At 32.3% G+C, this 17237-nt stretch overlaps 1 protein-coding gene across 7 annotated transcripts in view; it reads left to right on the top strand.

Annotated features, from left to right (window-relative positions):
* The window catches only part of USP34 (ubiquitin specific peptidase 34), a 205557-nt gene that overhangs the window by 131695 nt on the left and 56625 nt on the right, over positions 1 to 17237 (top strand). For all 7 annotated transcript variants that reach the window (XM_019717506.2, XM_074332027.1, XM_074332028.1 and 4 more), the window contains 10 exons: positions 452 to 652; positions 3550 to 3632; positions 7388 to 7428; positions 7571 to 7695; positions 9176 to 9328; positions 10521 to 10625; positions 12028 to 12083; positions 12181 to 12301; positions 14956 to 15139; positions 15775 to 15935. In XM_019717506.2, coding sequence (XP_019573065.2) covers positions 452 to 652; positions 3550 to 3632; positions 7388 to 7428; positions 7571 to 7695; positions 9176 to 9328; positions 10521 to 10625; positions 12028 to 12083; positions 12181 to 12301; positions 14956 to 15139; positions 15775 to 15935 — 1230 coding nt within the window. The remainder of the gene's footprint in view (positions 1 to 451; positions 653 to 3549; positions 3633 to 7387; positions 7429 to 7570; positions 7696 to 9175; positions 9329 to 10520; positions 10626 to 12027; positions 12084 to 12180; positions 12302 to 14955; positions 15140 to 15774; positions 15936 to 17237) is intronic.

Below are 17237 nucleotides of genomic sequence, written 5' to 3'. Positions count from 1 at the left end.
CTTTGGCTCCAAAATATTAGAGTATATGCCACTTGTGTGGAGAAACTGTTTGCATTACTTTGTTTTTCAATTCATTTTATTGATAGGTAAATGATATCTTTGTTAGCATTTTAATAATTTTTTTAAAATTATCATGTATTTTTAACAGTATATTTTTTTAGAAACCTTGTGTCTGTATTACATACATTTATATATAGTTTTTTTCATGATACAAATGCAAGTGTCATTTCTGTTTCATTAAATATACTTTCTTGGTGTCTATAGATTTTTTTTCTTCGTTTTTATAAAATTGGATTGTTACTAACCATAATACATGAGCAACAAAACTCGGTAGCACGTGGATAATTACTAGCTATAATTATTTTTGTTTTCTGGCCTTAAATTCCAAGTTGTATAGGTACCTTACTAAATTAATAGAAATCAGGAAATGACATTTTCTTCTTATCCACAGTGGCAGCTAGACTGTCTTGCTTGCCTGCTGAAGTTAATATGCCAGTTTGCGGTAGATCCATCCGATTTGGATTTAGCTTATCATGATGTCTTCGCCTGGTCTGGTATAGCAGAAAGCCATAGGAAAAGAACTTGGCCTGGCAAATCAAGAAAGGCCGCTGGTGATCATGCTAAGGGTCTTCATATACCAAGATTAACAGAGGTAAAGTACAAAAGTTAACATTGAATTGGAGTAATGAATTCTATTTATGTTTTAGGAGAGCTTGTACATTTTCATTTTTACAAAGTGAAGAAATACACAAATGCGTAAGAAATGCTATCCAAGATTACCACAGTAGGACGTAACAGCTGAAGTAATGCCTTCATTTTAAATAAGCAGTAATTATGAAGCAAGAATGCTTTTCAGCTCATCATCTAAAATTCAGGAATAAATTATGTGGCATTTTAATGTTATCTGTAGGTTTGAGTTCATTATTTGGACTGATATATATCTATATTGATCTATCGGTCGATAGTTATAGATATACATATGCATGCTCATAGGAGGGATCCCATTGAATTGGGCCTTAGGCTTCAGAGAAAAGCCTTCTGCTGCCTTTTCTGGGTAAAATACTTCTGCAACAGTGCTAACACAAAAAGCAAGAAGTAATCTCTCTACTATCTTAGGTTAATGGAACCTAATAGGAAGTCAGCTGGCAAAGGAGGAATTTAGTTTGTGACATACCAGCCCTAGAATTGCAGAGCAAATGTGTATATAGGATGGTAGATTTTGAGCTGAAGAAAACAGTGCAATGACCTTCACATGCAGCATTAAAATTAGAATTACTTTTGACTGTGGAGTCTGTTGTTCCTGTAATCAGATATTTGCCCTTCCAATGTTTCCATCAGTGAACTGGGAAGTGGGGAGAGATGAAGACGAGTTTTTAGTGAAATCTCTTCCTCATTTTGAAACCTTTTGAGAATGATGCCTCACCTTATACTTGCCCAGGAAACATCAGGGTATTGAGTTATTACTGATACAGAAATATTGTAGTCATCATAGGTTGGAAACTGCTGATATAAAGGAAACCCGAAGCATATTTTCCATTTGGAATTTTGGGAGTTAAATGCGAAAAATGGTCTGTGCTGGTATTCCAGATCATTTGCAGCTAATACAATTAAAAGAGACATGTGAACTACAATATAATTTAAATGTGCTCTGTGGTGTTGCATATGTGAACTACTTGCTTTAACCTTACTAAATGTTTGATTTTTTTCCAGAATAAACTTACCAGGTTATAATATAAAAAACTCAAATTGATTGTGTTCCCTTCCATCAACTCACTAAATACTTTCAAAACTTTTGATCCTTATTAGTGATTTCCTCTTGAGATATTAATAATATAAATACGTATATAAGTACATATATAAAATACATACATGTGGAGTTTTAAAAAGAATGTTTGTTTTTTAAAAAATGTATGCAGTTACATGCTTACTGAAAATGGGAATGTACAAGTGAATCTTCTCCCCAGTCATGGGTGACTACCATTTAATAATGTTGTGTTACCTTTTTGGAGTTCTTTCCTACACACAAACCAGTGTTAGCTTTTTATAGTTTACAAAAGGTGCATAATATATTTTACCATTTGTTTATCATAATAATTAGAGCTTAGTATGCAAATTTAAGCTGTTTGGAACAAAATTTTTGTTACACTAATTCTGGAGACAGAGCCATCAATTTTGCTATATTATAGATAAGTAATTTTTAATAATTTACTGTCATTATTTCATTTGTTCTCCTTAATAGCGTTTCAGAAGGATCAAATTCCAAATTCGGCTTTCATGTCCAGCCTAAGCATTTTTTTTGAAGCTTTCTGATTTGCCAGGGACAGGTTTAGTTGCTACTCCTTTGTTTTGACATTTGGTATGTTGCATATACTTGTGTTACAGTGTTTTCCATGTTACCTGCTGCACTGGACTAATATTTCCAGGATGGGAACAGTGCCTTCTGAAATAAGTGCCCAAAGTGGGTTCCAACCTACAGAACGGATTGAACATTTTAAAATTAAATTAGCAAAAATTTCCCCCTATTATATAGATGAAGAACTCGGATTTAGAAACTAAGTGTTTATTAGAATCATGCAGCTGGAAAGTTAATAAACTAAACATTGAACCTCAGAATTTTTATTCTAGAATCCATGCTTGTATTTCTGGTATATTGCTTTTCTATATTTATTTCAGGATGGTTGAGGAATCGGCCACTGCTTGACTTTTTTTTTTTCCTTATTTCAAAAATAAAAAAAATATTTAATTCTTCAACCACCACCCCCAAAACCATTAATAAGTAATATATATTTTTCTCACCCAGTTGGGTGACATGTAGAGACTCTGGATCACAGGTAAAGAATAGTTTTGCCTGTGTATTTCTAAATTTTGAATATATATATATGTGTGTATATATATATATATATATATATATATATGTATATGTATATATATTTATTTTTATTTTTTTTTAATTTGCTGTTCTTAAGTTTGGTTAAAAAAAATCCTGGTTTTACATGATTGCCATGGGGATACAAAAGACAGTTTGCGGAATATAATAATGTAAAGATTTTGTAGGGTATCCTATGGACACTTGTCTTATTAGGGAGGCCACTTTATGGATGGTGTAGGTGCCTAACCAGTGCAGTGTACACCTGAGGCTGAAGCTGAATAATGTCAATTATAATTTTATATATATATAGTCACAGGATGTGGAGTACAGCATAAGGAATAGAGTCAGTGGAACTGTAACAGCTATATACGATGTCAGAGGGATAGTAGATTGGGGGAGGAGGGTTATCACTTGGTGAGGGGTATAAATATCTTTAACTATTACATTGTATCATACACCTGAAACTAATAAAAAAAAATTTCTAAAGGAATAAATACTTTTAAAGAGAAAAAAATGCTGGTTTTCTAATATTTGATATTTTTATAGTATTTTTCATATAGCCATTTTTGGGATATTCCTTCTCATAGATAAAAATTTAAATAATTTGGAGTCGTGGATGAAAAATGCATTTTTGTGTTTTAGTATATTTAAGGATTTTTTTAATGTTTTATGTTTTAAAGGTATTTCTTCTACTCGTGCAAGGAACCAGTTTGATTCAGCGACTTATGTCTGTTGCTTATACATACGATAATCTGGCTCCTAGGTATGAAGTTTTTATCATAATTTATGTATGTATTTGTAGTAAGAATATGTGTTTTAAAACTTCATTTTAAAAAAATGTAATACTTAACAGAAAAATTGTTATGGTGTTTTAATGAATCTCGTATCGCTTATCTAGATTTGCATATTACCAACATCTTGCCTGTTTTTATCGCATGATCATGAGCACATATTTTCTTTGTGTGTCTGTGCGAACACATTTATTTACATATTGTCCTGAGTCTTTGAGAGTAAGTTTCAGACATTATGACCATTTACTCATAAATAACTTTTGATGTGTATCTCAAAATACCAAGCACATTTTCTTAACAGCTAGAGTAAAATATTCAAATTTACAAAATTTAGCATTGATATAATACTGTCATCTAATATACAATTGATACTCAAATTGTCTCATTAATATTCTTTATGAGAATTCTTTTCCTGGTCCAGGATCATGTACTGCTTTAGTTGTCATATTTGTTCCATTTCCTTTAATCAGGGGACTTTCTTAGTCCTTCTTTGATGATATTGATGTTTCTTAGTAGTACAGACCAATTATTTTATAAAACACCTTTCGATTTAGGTTTTCCTGATTGTTCCTCATGATTAGATTCAGATTATACATTTTAGCAGAAATATGTATGTGTCTTTCCCAGTACATACTGGTGATGTCAGTTTGTCCCATTATTAGTGATATTAATTTTGATCATTTAATCTGGTTTCCTGCAGATTTCTCTACAGTAAGGTTTCTGATTTTTCCTTTGTAATTAAAAGTAACCTCTGGGAAGATATTTTGCAGCTGCTTAAATTTCCTAATAAAATCTTCATTCCTTGATTTTTAGCATTCAGTGATGATTCTTGCCTGAATTAAATATTAGTATGTTTACAAACTAGTAATTTTCTAACTCTTCCCATTTTATGCTTATTAGTTGACATCTTATTGTGAGGAAGAGCTTTCTCTTCCTCCCTTTATTTAGTATCAATTTGGATTTGTAGATTTTTTTTGTTTCATTTACAAGTTGTAATTCATTACTATTCACTTTGCTCAAGCTATACATGAGTTGGTCTCGTCAAGCTTTGTTCATGTGTCCTTTTGACATAACCCATTATTTGGCATAGAGGGGGGGAATGTTTTTTTTCCTGTTACTACAAGATCTTATAGGCTTGTAAATTCCCTTAGTTCTAGAATCAATCAGTCATTTCTTTACGAAGCCCTAGTTCCTGTTGGTGGGAACCTACAAAATATAGGCGCTTGATGTACTCAATGCTACTAGTATTTCTTTGCTTCTAGGCCCTGGTGGACAGAGCTGGAAATGTGTTTATAAGACTATAGTTAAAGCATGCAATACAATTCCATTTATTTGGGCTATGTTGGAAATTTTTTTAAATGTGCAAAATTTCAATACAGAAATTCAAATATGATAATTGCTGGCTAATACATGGGGACCTGACTGTATGCCTTAAGTAACGACATAAAGTATGTAAAATTAATTTCCAAGTATTCTGTAGGTGTTATGTTGGGCTAAAGTTTGCCATGTATGCAAATGATTTATAAAGCTAGTATAAACACCTTTAAAAGTGCTTAACTTTATTTATGGCTAATAGCTAATTGACTATTTTTAGATACTTCTAAAAGTCACCTTCATGGCAACAGTTGCATATAAATAGCATGATTACTTTAATGTACTTTTCTTTAGTGTCTGTCTCAATTGAATTCACATTCATTACTTGATTAGTATCTGCTTTACCCCACTAGACTCTTAAGTTCTATACAAACTGTATCTGATTTTGCTCACCATTATATTTTCAGTGCCAAGCACCATACCTTGTTGTTAGTAAAACTTAATGCATTTATTAACATGAGGAAATGAAGAAAATGCTATAACATGTCCTTGATTTGTATGATAAAACACATTTTACATCCCAACTACCAATTACTCTCCAGTTTAATAATTCTTAACTCTTCCTCCTCATCCTCTAACACAAACTCTACCTCAGGATCCCACACACTACAATATAGTGAGTTAAGGCAATTCAGTGACTGCTGTGGTCTGCTTTTTGTTCACTTTGTTAACCTCACACAATGAAAAATAAATGCAGATTTGATACCAGCTGTTGCTTTTCAAGCTGGTTCACTCTGTGACAATTCTCGTTTTCATTCCACCAGTTCCATTCTTAAAGAACTCATTACATTTTTGTAATGTGAGCTCCCCCACCCCATCCCTGTGTTTTCTCAGCTCCTGTTTCTGCACCATTACCTTTTCATAGTTTCTCACCTTCAGTTTATACTGTTAGGAGATTTTACCAATTAAGGCAGCTACAACGAACTTTTGCCTGTGTTATCAAAAATTTTCTAATGGTACATATTTCAAAGGTGGATGGGTGGCTGCTCTGGTAAAGTTAAATATATTATACTGGTATGATAAAAATTCAACATATAACATGGCCAAAGACTTGATTTGTAAAGTTGTAACTTCTTAGTACCTTTTACTTTAAATAATAATTTGGGTGAACCTTGCTTTTTGAGATTTTGAAAGGTGACTATATGAATTATAGCGAAGTGGGGATATCAGAGATGGTGCTTTTTTTTCTTAAACAACTTATTTGTAAGGCAAATAATCCATATTTAATCATTTTGTTAAAAATAAAAATTTTAATATTTAGTTTTCTTTAAATTGAGATAATACATTTTTCCATTGAAGTTACTAAAAGTATCATGGAAAAAACTGGAGGTGAAATAATACAGAATTAAACTATTCAGTTTTCTCTACTTTATAATAATTTGCTTTTAACCATTCCTGATAGAAATTGGCGTTAACAATATAAGAGTGTTAAACAGAAACTTCATGGCCGAAAGCTTTTCTGAAAGAAACAGCTTATTTAGCCAAATACTAGCCACAAAAGGACCAGGTCCTGGGGCAAGAAATCTAAACCACCAGGAGCAGGGCTAGTTGGAATAGCAACATGTCCACCCTCCTGGAGTTGATGGGCTCTTTTATACATTACATTTTGAGGAAGAAAGATATAAGTTGTTTTGAAAAAAATTGACATTGGCTATAGATAAGGGGGTGGGTTATAAAAGGTAAAGTGGCGGCTGTTCTAGGATTTGTACATAGTCCCTAAGAAAGAAATATTAACTACTTTTGATTGGTTTCAGGCAACAGCCCCAAAAGTTTATGTATAAGCAAGATCGGTGGCTTCTGGTGGTTACTATAGAAGTTGATTCACAGCTCCAGTATACGTTCAGGAATATGATCAGTCTCTTGTTAGTTGGCCCACGGCTAATAACTGGTTAACTATTTTTGTCCCTTTCTGTCTCTCTCCCTCTGGCCCACTATAATTGAATTTAGGACATCTCAGAATTTTTCTTCTGTCAAAGGAAGGGTGTTTTATGTTAATATTTTTTTTTTTTACTTGAAACTGTTATAGCCTTACTTTTTGTAATACACTTATCTTTAGTAACTAAATCATGAGCAGTTTTTGAGGGTTCACTTATTTCAGTCAATGTTGGATTCACTCAAATTTTGTTTATTAAATGTGAACATTCAATTGGTATTTGCTATTGTAAGATTTTCCCAATGATTTTAAAAATAAAAGATAAAGACCATAGGAAAAAAAATAACAGTAGCTTTCTTAAAAGTCTAATCTTTTGGAGGAAGAGTGGTATTTACTTTAAGAATATATGGTAATAAATTAAGTTATTTTTAATTCATTGCTGAATTTAATTAGTGGTGGTGGTGTGTTTTTATTTTACAGAGTTTTGAAAGCTCAGTCCGATCACAGGTCTAGACATGAAGGTAAGGGTTCAAAAAAATTAATTTTTAATAGGTAAAGATTTGTATAGCTAGATATATTTATATATAATATCTTTAATAATGAACATTGTGTTTTCTTTATAGTGCAAGCCCTTATAGTCATTTTTTTCTAATTTTTCTTTAGTTTCACATTATTCAATGTGGCTCTTGGTGAGTTGGGCTCATTGCTGTTCTTTAGTGAAGTCTAGCCTTGCTGATAGTGATCATTTACAAGATTGGCTAAAGAAATTGACCCTCCTTATTCCTGAGGTAAGATAAAGATTGAAGATTACTACTGTTACTCTTCATATTTTTTCATAGTATTATTAGCATTGATAATGAAAAAGAGCTAATGGAAACAAATGGACAGATATAGTTCCATAAATATATCACATTATCTGGAATGTGCTTATTTAATGCTTTTAAGATCTAGAGTGTTTTGAAGTAGGTAACTTAAGTGTAGTGCGAACATTAAATATTTTGTAACATTCATATTTGTCTTTTCTGAAATACTTGTTGACAGAGTGATTATTTTACTTTGGGTTTTTAATTTATTTTTATATTTTTATTTTTTTAAAAGATTTTATTGGGGAAGGGGAACAGGACTTTATTGGGGAACAGTGTGTGCTTCTAGGACTTTTTTCCAAGTCAAGTTGTTGTCCTTTCAGTCTTAGTTGTGGAGGGCGCAGCTCAGCTCCAGGTCCAGTTGCCATTGCTAGTTGCAGGGGGCACAGCCCACATTCCCTTGTGGGAGTCGAAACTGGCAACCTTGTGGTTGAGAGGACACACTCCAAACAACTGAGGCATCCGGGAGCTCAGTGGCAGCTCAGTGGCAGCTCAGCTCAAGGTGCCGTGTTCAGTCTTAGTTGCAGGGGACTCTGCCCACCATCCTTTGCAGGACTCGAGGAATTGAACTGGCAACCTTGTGGTTGAGAGCCTGGGCTCCAACCAACAACTGAGCCATCAGGGAGGCAGCTCAGCTCAAGGTGCCATGTTCAATCTTTAGTTGCAGGGGGCAGAGCCCACCATCCCCTGTGGGGACTCCAGGAATTGAACTGGCAACCTTGTGGTTGAGAGCCCACTGGCTCATGTGGGAATCGAACCGGCAGCCTTCGGAGTTAGGAGCATGGAGCTCTAACCGCCTGAGCCACCGGGCCGGCCCCTATTTTATTTTATTTTGTTTTGTTTTGTTTTTTAATTGCTTTTTTCTAGAGGTGGAGGACTTGAGTATTTTGGTAATTCATATTTTAGAGAAGTTTCTTCTGTTTTTTCTGTTTAATTAGAGTTTATCCTTAGGTAGTTGTTCTGGATCTGTCCCAGATAACCATTGTGACACTTGGGCAAGTCCCTTAGAATCTGTAAAGTGTTCTAGTTTAAGTACTTTCTAAATTGCTTCTAGTTCTGAAAATGTTTTATCCTGTTACTTTTATCCTGTTACTTAATCTTGTAAATAAGTTGTTATGAATAGCCTCTCCTCAATCCCTTTTGTATTTGTCTTTTGTTGTGTTTATTTGGTTTTATTTTATACCTGTATTTGGAATTTCTAAAATATGTTTTTACATATCACTGTATACTTTGGGATACTTTATTTGATCATATATTATTTATATGCATGAGTATGTGATGAGAATATTTTAAGAGCTATTACTAAAGAAGCCACCTAACATGTTATTTTTGGCAAGATAGTAATCTTAATATTAACTTTTTAATACTAACTCAGACTATCTTTGGAACTTGGTTTTTCATTTAGACTGCAGTCCGTCATGAGTCTTGCAATGGTCTTTATAAGTTATCTCTGTCAGGGCTGGATGGAGGAGACTCAATCAATCGTTCTTTTCTGCTGTTGGCTGCCTCAACGTTGTTGAAATTTCTTCCTGATGCTCAAGCACTCAAACCTATCAGGGTAAGATTTTACTGTGAATGTTCAGGAGCAGTTTCTGTTTCTGCAGTTTTCTTTGCTTCAGGTTTATCATTGTATTATATCCTTGCAGTAATTTTGAGTACTTGTTTACTGTATATAGTTTTTACCAAGAGGATAATAGTTACATAGTTCTTAAAGTGACAGTATTGTGACATAATTGTGTCCATGTTACACCTAGGAATGGAATCTGTGTGCTTTAATTTCTGCTCTGTGGGATCCCTCATGGATATTCTGTTTGGAAATAGCATCTATTCTTACTAGGGTCTGGGCCTTGTGTTAGTAAGTTGAATGATGGAAACATCATAAATGTAGCTTTCTTCTCATTGTTACACAAGTTTGTTTTTTTTTTTTTTTTAATTATGATGATATTTAGAATTTTCAATTTCCTTCCCCGCTTCAGTGTATATACTAGCCTTGTAAAAGACTTCTATCATACAATAAATCCAGAGCCCATTAATAAGTTTTACTAGTCCCAGAAATACATCATAGGATTTACATTTTTCTCCTCCATATTAATCTATCATTGACTATGTAAAAAATATGTGTTCTTTCTATTTTTCAGATTTCAAAACTACTCTGTTTCCCAAAAATGAGACCTAGTCAGACCATCAGCTCTAATGCATCTTTTGGAGCAAAAATTAATATAAGACCTGGTCTTATTTTACTATACTATAAGGCCAAGTCTGTTATGTTATGATATATGATATGATATGATACGATACTGGGTCTTATATTAATTTTTGCTCCAAAAGACGCGTTAGAGCTGATTGTTCGGGTAGGTCTTATTTTCAGGGAAACACGGTATGATAGGCCATTGCATGTGGGTAGATTTATATATATACTCGTGTTCTACAGGTTTCTTTTGTTCCCACATTTATATTGAATTCTTAATTCTTATCATATTATTTAGCATTATACATTATTCATGTCTTTTCCAAGTAGGTTATAAGTAATTTGAGAGTGATGTTTTTCTGAGAGTTCTCATATTATTCACTTACGTACCTAATTATTCCATTTTACAGAAACTAGTAGTGTTCTCTTCATTTTTTTTTGTTAAATTTTGAATACTGTTTAGTTTGTCTTGGGATTTAATTTTTTTCATAAAGCCTGTAGTTTCTTAAATATAATTTTCCTTTTTAAAAATGTTTTCACAAAGTTGAATTTTTTTTAATAGATAGATGATTATGAAGAAGAACCAATGTTAAAACCTGGATGTAAAGAGTATTTTTGGTTGTTGTGCAAATTAGTTGACAACATACATATAAAGGACGCTAGTCAGGTATGTTCAGGAAATTATACATTAACTTGTTAATAGAGATGAATTATATACATGTGTGTTCTTAACTTTATATATCCTTATTAAAAGCATTTTTGTCAATCTATAATGAGTTGAAAATGTCATCAGTTTTCTTCTGTATTTTATCTTTCTGTTCTGCTCTGATTCCTTTCTTCTTTTTACTTTGATCTTTGTTGAAATGTCTTCATATGGTACCTGTAAGTAGTTTCTTGTCTCTTCTGCGTAAGATTTGTGGATATAAAATCTTACTTGGAATGTGAAATTTAGACTTGAAATTTTATTAACAGGTTTCTGTAATAGAATATAGATTCAGAGTTCTGAATGTAAAATAAAATTGTAATTAAAATACAAGTTATTTAAAGCTAAAGAAACACTATTATTTTGTTGATCTATTTTTCTCAGACTAGACTAAAACATTTTCATCCAAAGAAATGTTTAAAACAAGTTAATTTCAAAGACAAACTTGTCACATAAACTCTTTTATTTTTTCTCCTTTATTAATTTAGTAAGCTAAAATGCATCTAAATGATTTCAGAGAAAATCAAAAACACTTGAAGAAGATACATTTCTCTCAATTTTTTATGCATTTCAACGTGCAATATATGCACTTTACATTTAAAATATCCTGTAATGTTTGCACTTACTACTTTTAAGAAACAGTTTTACATCTGAATTCTTAGTTTTTTAACTTTTCATTTGAGAAATAATTATAAAAATTAATACTGAACATGTTTTAATTTACTTCATTATTATTCATAAAATATTGATGCCAGATAAACATTGATTTTTTTTTAACACCTGGGATTGCCCATTTAAAGTAGGAATCTATTATTTCTTGCTTGCCAAAGTTATTTTCCTTCATAGAGATCTGAGTTTCTTTGAAAATCCTCCTATATTGAGTACTATTTTATAAAATCTTTTGTTTGCTCAGTTACAATGAGAATTAAAGCTTTCTGAAATGTTTAACTGTACATTTAAGTTTATTTTTAAAGCCTAGTTTAAAGGCGGTGTTAAAAACAAACCTTAGTGGTGAATTGTATATTATGTGAAGTACATCTATATAAAATTGTTAAAGAAAAAGAAAACAACAACAATCCTGAGTGTCTTTTCAATAAATTGCTGTGACTATCACAGTGTATTACTGACATTCTATTGTGTCTTTTTTGAAAGACTATCAATGATGTGTTCACAATTATAATTTTATTAATTTACATTATATATAAGTAAAGAGTTACTTATTATTTAATAGGTAGATTAATGAATTTGGATGAACCTAATTCTTGTTACTTACAAAGAAAAGATTTTTTGTTGTTGTGTTAATAATCTCTGAACTGCTAAACATTAAAATTTATATTTGAATTTTATATTTTCTCTTTGTATTAAGACAACACTCCTTGACTTAGATGCTTTGGCACGACATTTGGCTGACTGTATTCGAAGGTAAAATTTGATGTGAAATTGACAATTACATTGTTGAGGAATGATAAAGGACATAATTATGTGAACTGTCTTGTTTTGCTTTTATTCTTTTTTGTAGCAGGGAGATCCTTGATCATCAAGATGGCAATATAGAAGATGACGGGCTTACGGGACTCCTCAGGCTTGCAACAAGTGTCATTAAACACAAACCACCCTTTAAATTTTCAAGGGAAGGACAGGTTGGTATTAAGACATCCAAAGGTCTATATGAAATATATCCAAATTGTATGTGGGTATGTGTAATTTTCTCAAGCATGCAAACGTTAAGTTTGCTAGAACTTGATTGCTGGCAGGAAAAGTGAACTTTGAATAAAGTGAACCCTAGAATATAAATTTTTGGCTTGTTTTTAGAATGCAGAAACAAATTTTACTTCCTGTGACTATTGATAGACCACTTCGACTTTAATGGTACAGTTTTGTGGGATTGAATATTTTGAACTAATAACTTACACAGTGGAATTAGTAAGTAGTCATTTTAGAGTATCACACTGGCTTCAAATTTTAAAAACGTGTTGACGTAAAATCTATTACTGAATAGTTGGTACACTTAGTGACCCTACACCAACAAATGTCTAATTACTCTTTAGATTAAATTATTCACTCTTCCATTGGTACTTTTGTCATTGCCTGCAGTGAGTAAGTTAGTTATGGTTTGCAAGATTGTTTTCTTGAGGTCACTGATTGCGTTAGGAAATAGGAATAACCAAAAGGATGGAATATTGTCCCCATGGGCATACACTAAGGGTTCTTGAGATAAACTTGGGTGACAGTCTTATCAATCTTAGAGCTGTGCCACTTCCCCTGTTCCACAAAGCTCCTTCCTGTGCTATTTCTTGTAGGTCTTTTTTTTAGTTTTCCATTACAGGGGATAATTTCCATTACTGGGAATAATTTGATTGAATTATAGTCTTGCTGATTGAAGTCTTACATATAAACCAATATATAACTTTTATTCTAAAATATAAATGTGTTTATTTTTCTGATAACACTAAAGCAACAACTATAGTAAATAAAGAATGAAAATTTAGTTATTACAAAGAGAAGATACCTATATACAGAGGGTTCCAAAAAAATGTATACACATTTTAAGAAAGGAAAGTATTAAAATTGGAATACTCAATATATACTGATAACAAAAGATGAATACAAGTCATGTTTGACTTCTGTAATTACAAGAGGTCCTCAAAGTGGTTACATTCAGTGTCCAGACACTTCTGATTACAGCAAACTACTGCTTGAGCAATGTTGACCAAAGTATCCACTTAAATACATTTTTTTTGGGGTATAGTTCAATTTCCCATGATGCTTTTTTGGTCATGGCCTTCCAGGACTTTCTGTGGATATATTAAATACACAAATACATAATTTATGTTATGCAAGTAAGATTATGTGATCTGCTTTCTTCATTTTAAAAACAAATACATTAAAGAGGAAAATTTTTAAAAATTAAATACAAAAGAGGCAAATCTTTATTGACATGGTACTAGTTGTAAAAAAAGAACTGCAGGGAACATCTTTGCACACCTGTCCCATTATACTTTATATACTATTAAAAGTAAATTTGATTCATTTTAATCAGAATACATCACTTTACAAAAGGCTATACAAAATGAAATCAGCAAAAGTAAAGTATGGGGCCAAGTCTGGTAGATACCAGGTACACGCTTCTAAGAGTCCTGTCCCAATGGAGTTGCACAGGATATGATTAATTCCCCCAGCAATGAGTGTTAAACACATGTGAGGTGTTGTCTACCAGGAAAGTTCTTTTGAGCCTAGGAGTCCAGGGTTTTTATCGTGGTGGGTCTTGTAGGCACATAATATTTGCATGACTTACCATAATCACTGAAATTTCAGATTCCCAGATATAAAGCAGTTATTCAGCATAAACCAAATACAAACAGGCACAGCGAGCCACTTTTATCACTTAGGGAAAGTTTTACATCAGAGGAGGGAACTGTTTACCTTGCATGTTTCCAGATGACAGTCAAGGGCCAATCTTACAATCCGACCTTTCTAAGGATAGCAGAGTCTCAGTCTTAAGTATATTACATTTTTTTTTTCCATGCAATACCCCAGGAGATTTTAACCCTAGAACAATGTACCGTAGTGTTTGAGATGGGTGAGGAAAATAATTGGTCCTTTGCTACTTTACCAAAGAAAGTTAAGAAGGAACAAATGGGAAAAGTGACCCTTTCTCAGGCATATCAAATTTAGGAAAAAGTACAGCTGAAATGTACTTCACATGGTAAAACCTTGCACCTCCGTTTGAACTTCACTGGTGTAGAAGTTAAGGGCTTGGTGTCTTAAATCCTGACTCTGGCACCTGCCAACTCGATGACTCCAGGCCAGGTTCTTAATGTTTTTCATTTGGCGGCCTTTGAATATTATCTGGCACTTAAAAGTTTTCATTTTGACTAAGTTTCTGCTTTTGCTGCTGTTGCCACTAACATTATTATTAGAGTGAAATAAGGAGAAACTTAAGGCACAGGCAGTCAAGATAGGGAGTAATGAGTCCTTAACAAAAACTTTCGGTCACTTAATAGAATGTAAAATAATAGCATTGTCAATGAGAATCGGTAAGAATAAGCTATATTAGGTTTCAAGAGGGAGGTAAGAGTGAAGTTGATCTACCCATTCTGTTTTCTGTAAGAGAAATGAACATTGGGAAAACTTTCAGATGATAGTATATGATGCTGCTTTAAGTTTTTAGAAGTCTTTTAGTAAATTTTAGATTGTCATATGACCTAGTTTACTTGGTAAGTTATTCATTATATTTGGAATGTAATTAATATCCACGTTTAGATGTTATACTTGGTCTTCTCTTTTTTTCCAGGAATTCTTAAGAGATATCTTCAATCTCCTGTTTTTGTTGCCTAGTCTAAAAGATAGACAACAGCCAAAGTGCAAATCACATTCTTCAAGAGCTGCTGCTTATGATTTGTTAGTAGAGATGGTAAAGGGATCTGTTGAGAACTACAGGCTAATACATAACTGGGTTATGGCACAACACATGCAGTGTAAGCATTCTTTTCCTTTAATTTTTGTAAATTTTGTATGCAGAAATGAGATTTGAGGAGGGAATGGTTTAAAGAAAGAATTAACTATTCACACACTTTACCATTATAAACTATTGTTGCTAAGATATTACTGAAGTTAAAAAGTAAAAATTGTTTTTTTAAAAAACACAGATGAGGGCAGGTGAGTTATCACTGTGTGAGGGATATAAATGGTAAATGTCTATTACATTGTTTTGTACATCTGAAGCTAATTAAAAAAAAGAAAGGAAAAACAGATGAGAAGAACATTTTATAGATATCTAAAATACTTAAGCACTTTTTGGTTAAATAATTTAGTGCTAAGTAAAATCAAGTTGTGACAGTCCTTTGAATTTTTAGGGAATGAATTAGTTTTGCTAATGTGTTCCTACTAATTTTTTAAAATGACCATATATAATGTTTTATGTTTCCTTTGAATTTTTAGGGAATGAATTAGTTTTACTAATGTGTTCCTACTAATTTTTTTTAAATGACCATATATAATGTTTTATGTATATTTGCTAAACACATAATGGAGGTAGTTAACAGAAACAGAATATGTTATGTTTAATAGTTTGTTTGGGGGGGACATCTTTTCCTCCCTCTTTTTTCAGTAGCTCATGCACCTTATAAATGGGACTACTGGCCTCACGAGGATGTCCGTGCTGAGTGTAGATTTGTTGGCTTGACTAACCTTGGAGCAACTTGTTATTTGGCTTCCACTATTCAGCAGCTTTATATGATACCTGAGGCAAGACAGGCCGTCTTCACTGCTAAGGTACAGTTTTCTCACTTTGAAAATTAAAACTAAAGTAAAATTTTGTTGATAAATCTTGATTTTTTTTCCAATTTACTAAAGTATTTGAGAAAGTAATTGATGAATTTTACAATGACAATTTGATTACATAACTAACTCTTGTTATGTTTTGATTATTTTTACGTTTCAATAGATTACTACTAACATCATGGTATAATTTATTTCTCAAAACAGTGATGGAATATACACAGTCAGTGTATATAACAGATGTGGTATTTTCAGTAAAAAATAAATACAAATATTAATTGCATAGACAGTAAAGCCTAAAGCAAAGTAGGGAAGTTACTACCAGAATCTAAACTGGTTTCTTTAGTGTTTATCCCAAAGTAAAATTGATTGTAGGACTAATTTCTTTAGGTAAGCTCTGCTTAGTTATTTTTGTTAACTTGTTCTTTCTAGTTTTCATTCTTTTTTTACCATGGACTATTTTTAGTTTGCTGTCTGCACTGCTTTTAACATTTCTTGGCAAACTTTCTTTATATTTGCCCGTGGGTTTTTATTTTCCTCCATCATGTCATCTTGATGTCCTGGCTTTGCCCCCCAACAATGTATTGCCATTCTTTATATATCGTCAATCAATCCATAGTATTTTTAAGTTATGCTTTAATGTCTCCAATTTATAGTATACTAAGTGGGTTTGGTTTTTGGCTTTAGTTATATTGATGTTTTTTAAGTTTATCATCTGAGACAAATTATGATTAGAAATCATTAAATAATTGATTTCATTTAGCATGGAAGTATTTGTGACTAAATTTGGTGGTCCCATCTTCATAATTTTGTAGAACCAGCTATTAACAAAAAAGTATGTTTTTAGTAATTTTATTTTCAGCTGGTCTTCTTGTTTTTTCTTCTTCATATTAATGATCACCTTTTAAACCATTAACACTGTCAGGAATTAGTGTGTAGCAACAGAAAGAACAATTAGCTGTGCTAACTGTGAGTTAGCCTCATAAATGATATTTTTGGCTAAGAACTAAATTTAGACTTGTGTCTACATAAAAAGTACATACAGAAAAGAATTTGATGTGACTTTAGGAAGTATTCTAGTCAAATGGGCATTGATTATTTACATGAAAATGTTAGTTATTTTTATTCCATTTTCTGATGTTCACAGAAAGCTACATGTATTTTAACTGTGGCAAAACATGCACAACTTAAAATTTACCATATTAGCCATAAATAAGTGTACAGTTCTGTGGTATTAAGTACGTTCACAATGCAACCATCACCACTGTCAATCTCCATAATTTTTTCCCCATCCCC

Source organism: Rhinolophus sinicus, linkage group LG05 (genome assembly GCF_036562045.2).
Source record: "Rhinolophus sinicus isolate RSC01 linkage group LG05, ASM3656204v1, whole genome shotgun sequence".
In the NCBI taxonomy this organism is placed as follows: Eukaryota; Metazoa; Chordata; class Mammalia; order Chiroptera; family Rhinolophidae; genus Rhinolophus; species Rhinolophus sinicus.
Note: the sequence above shows the minus strand (reverse complement) of the source record. Positions and strands in the feature narration are given on the sequence as shown.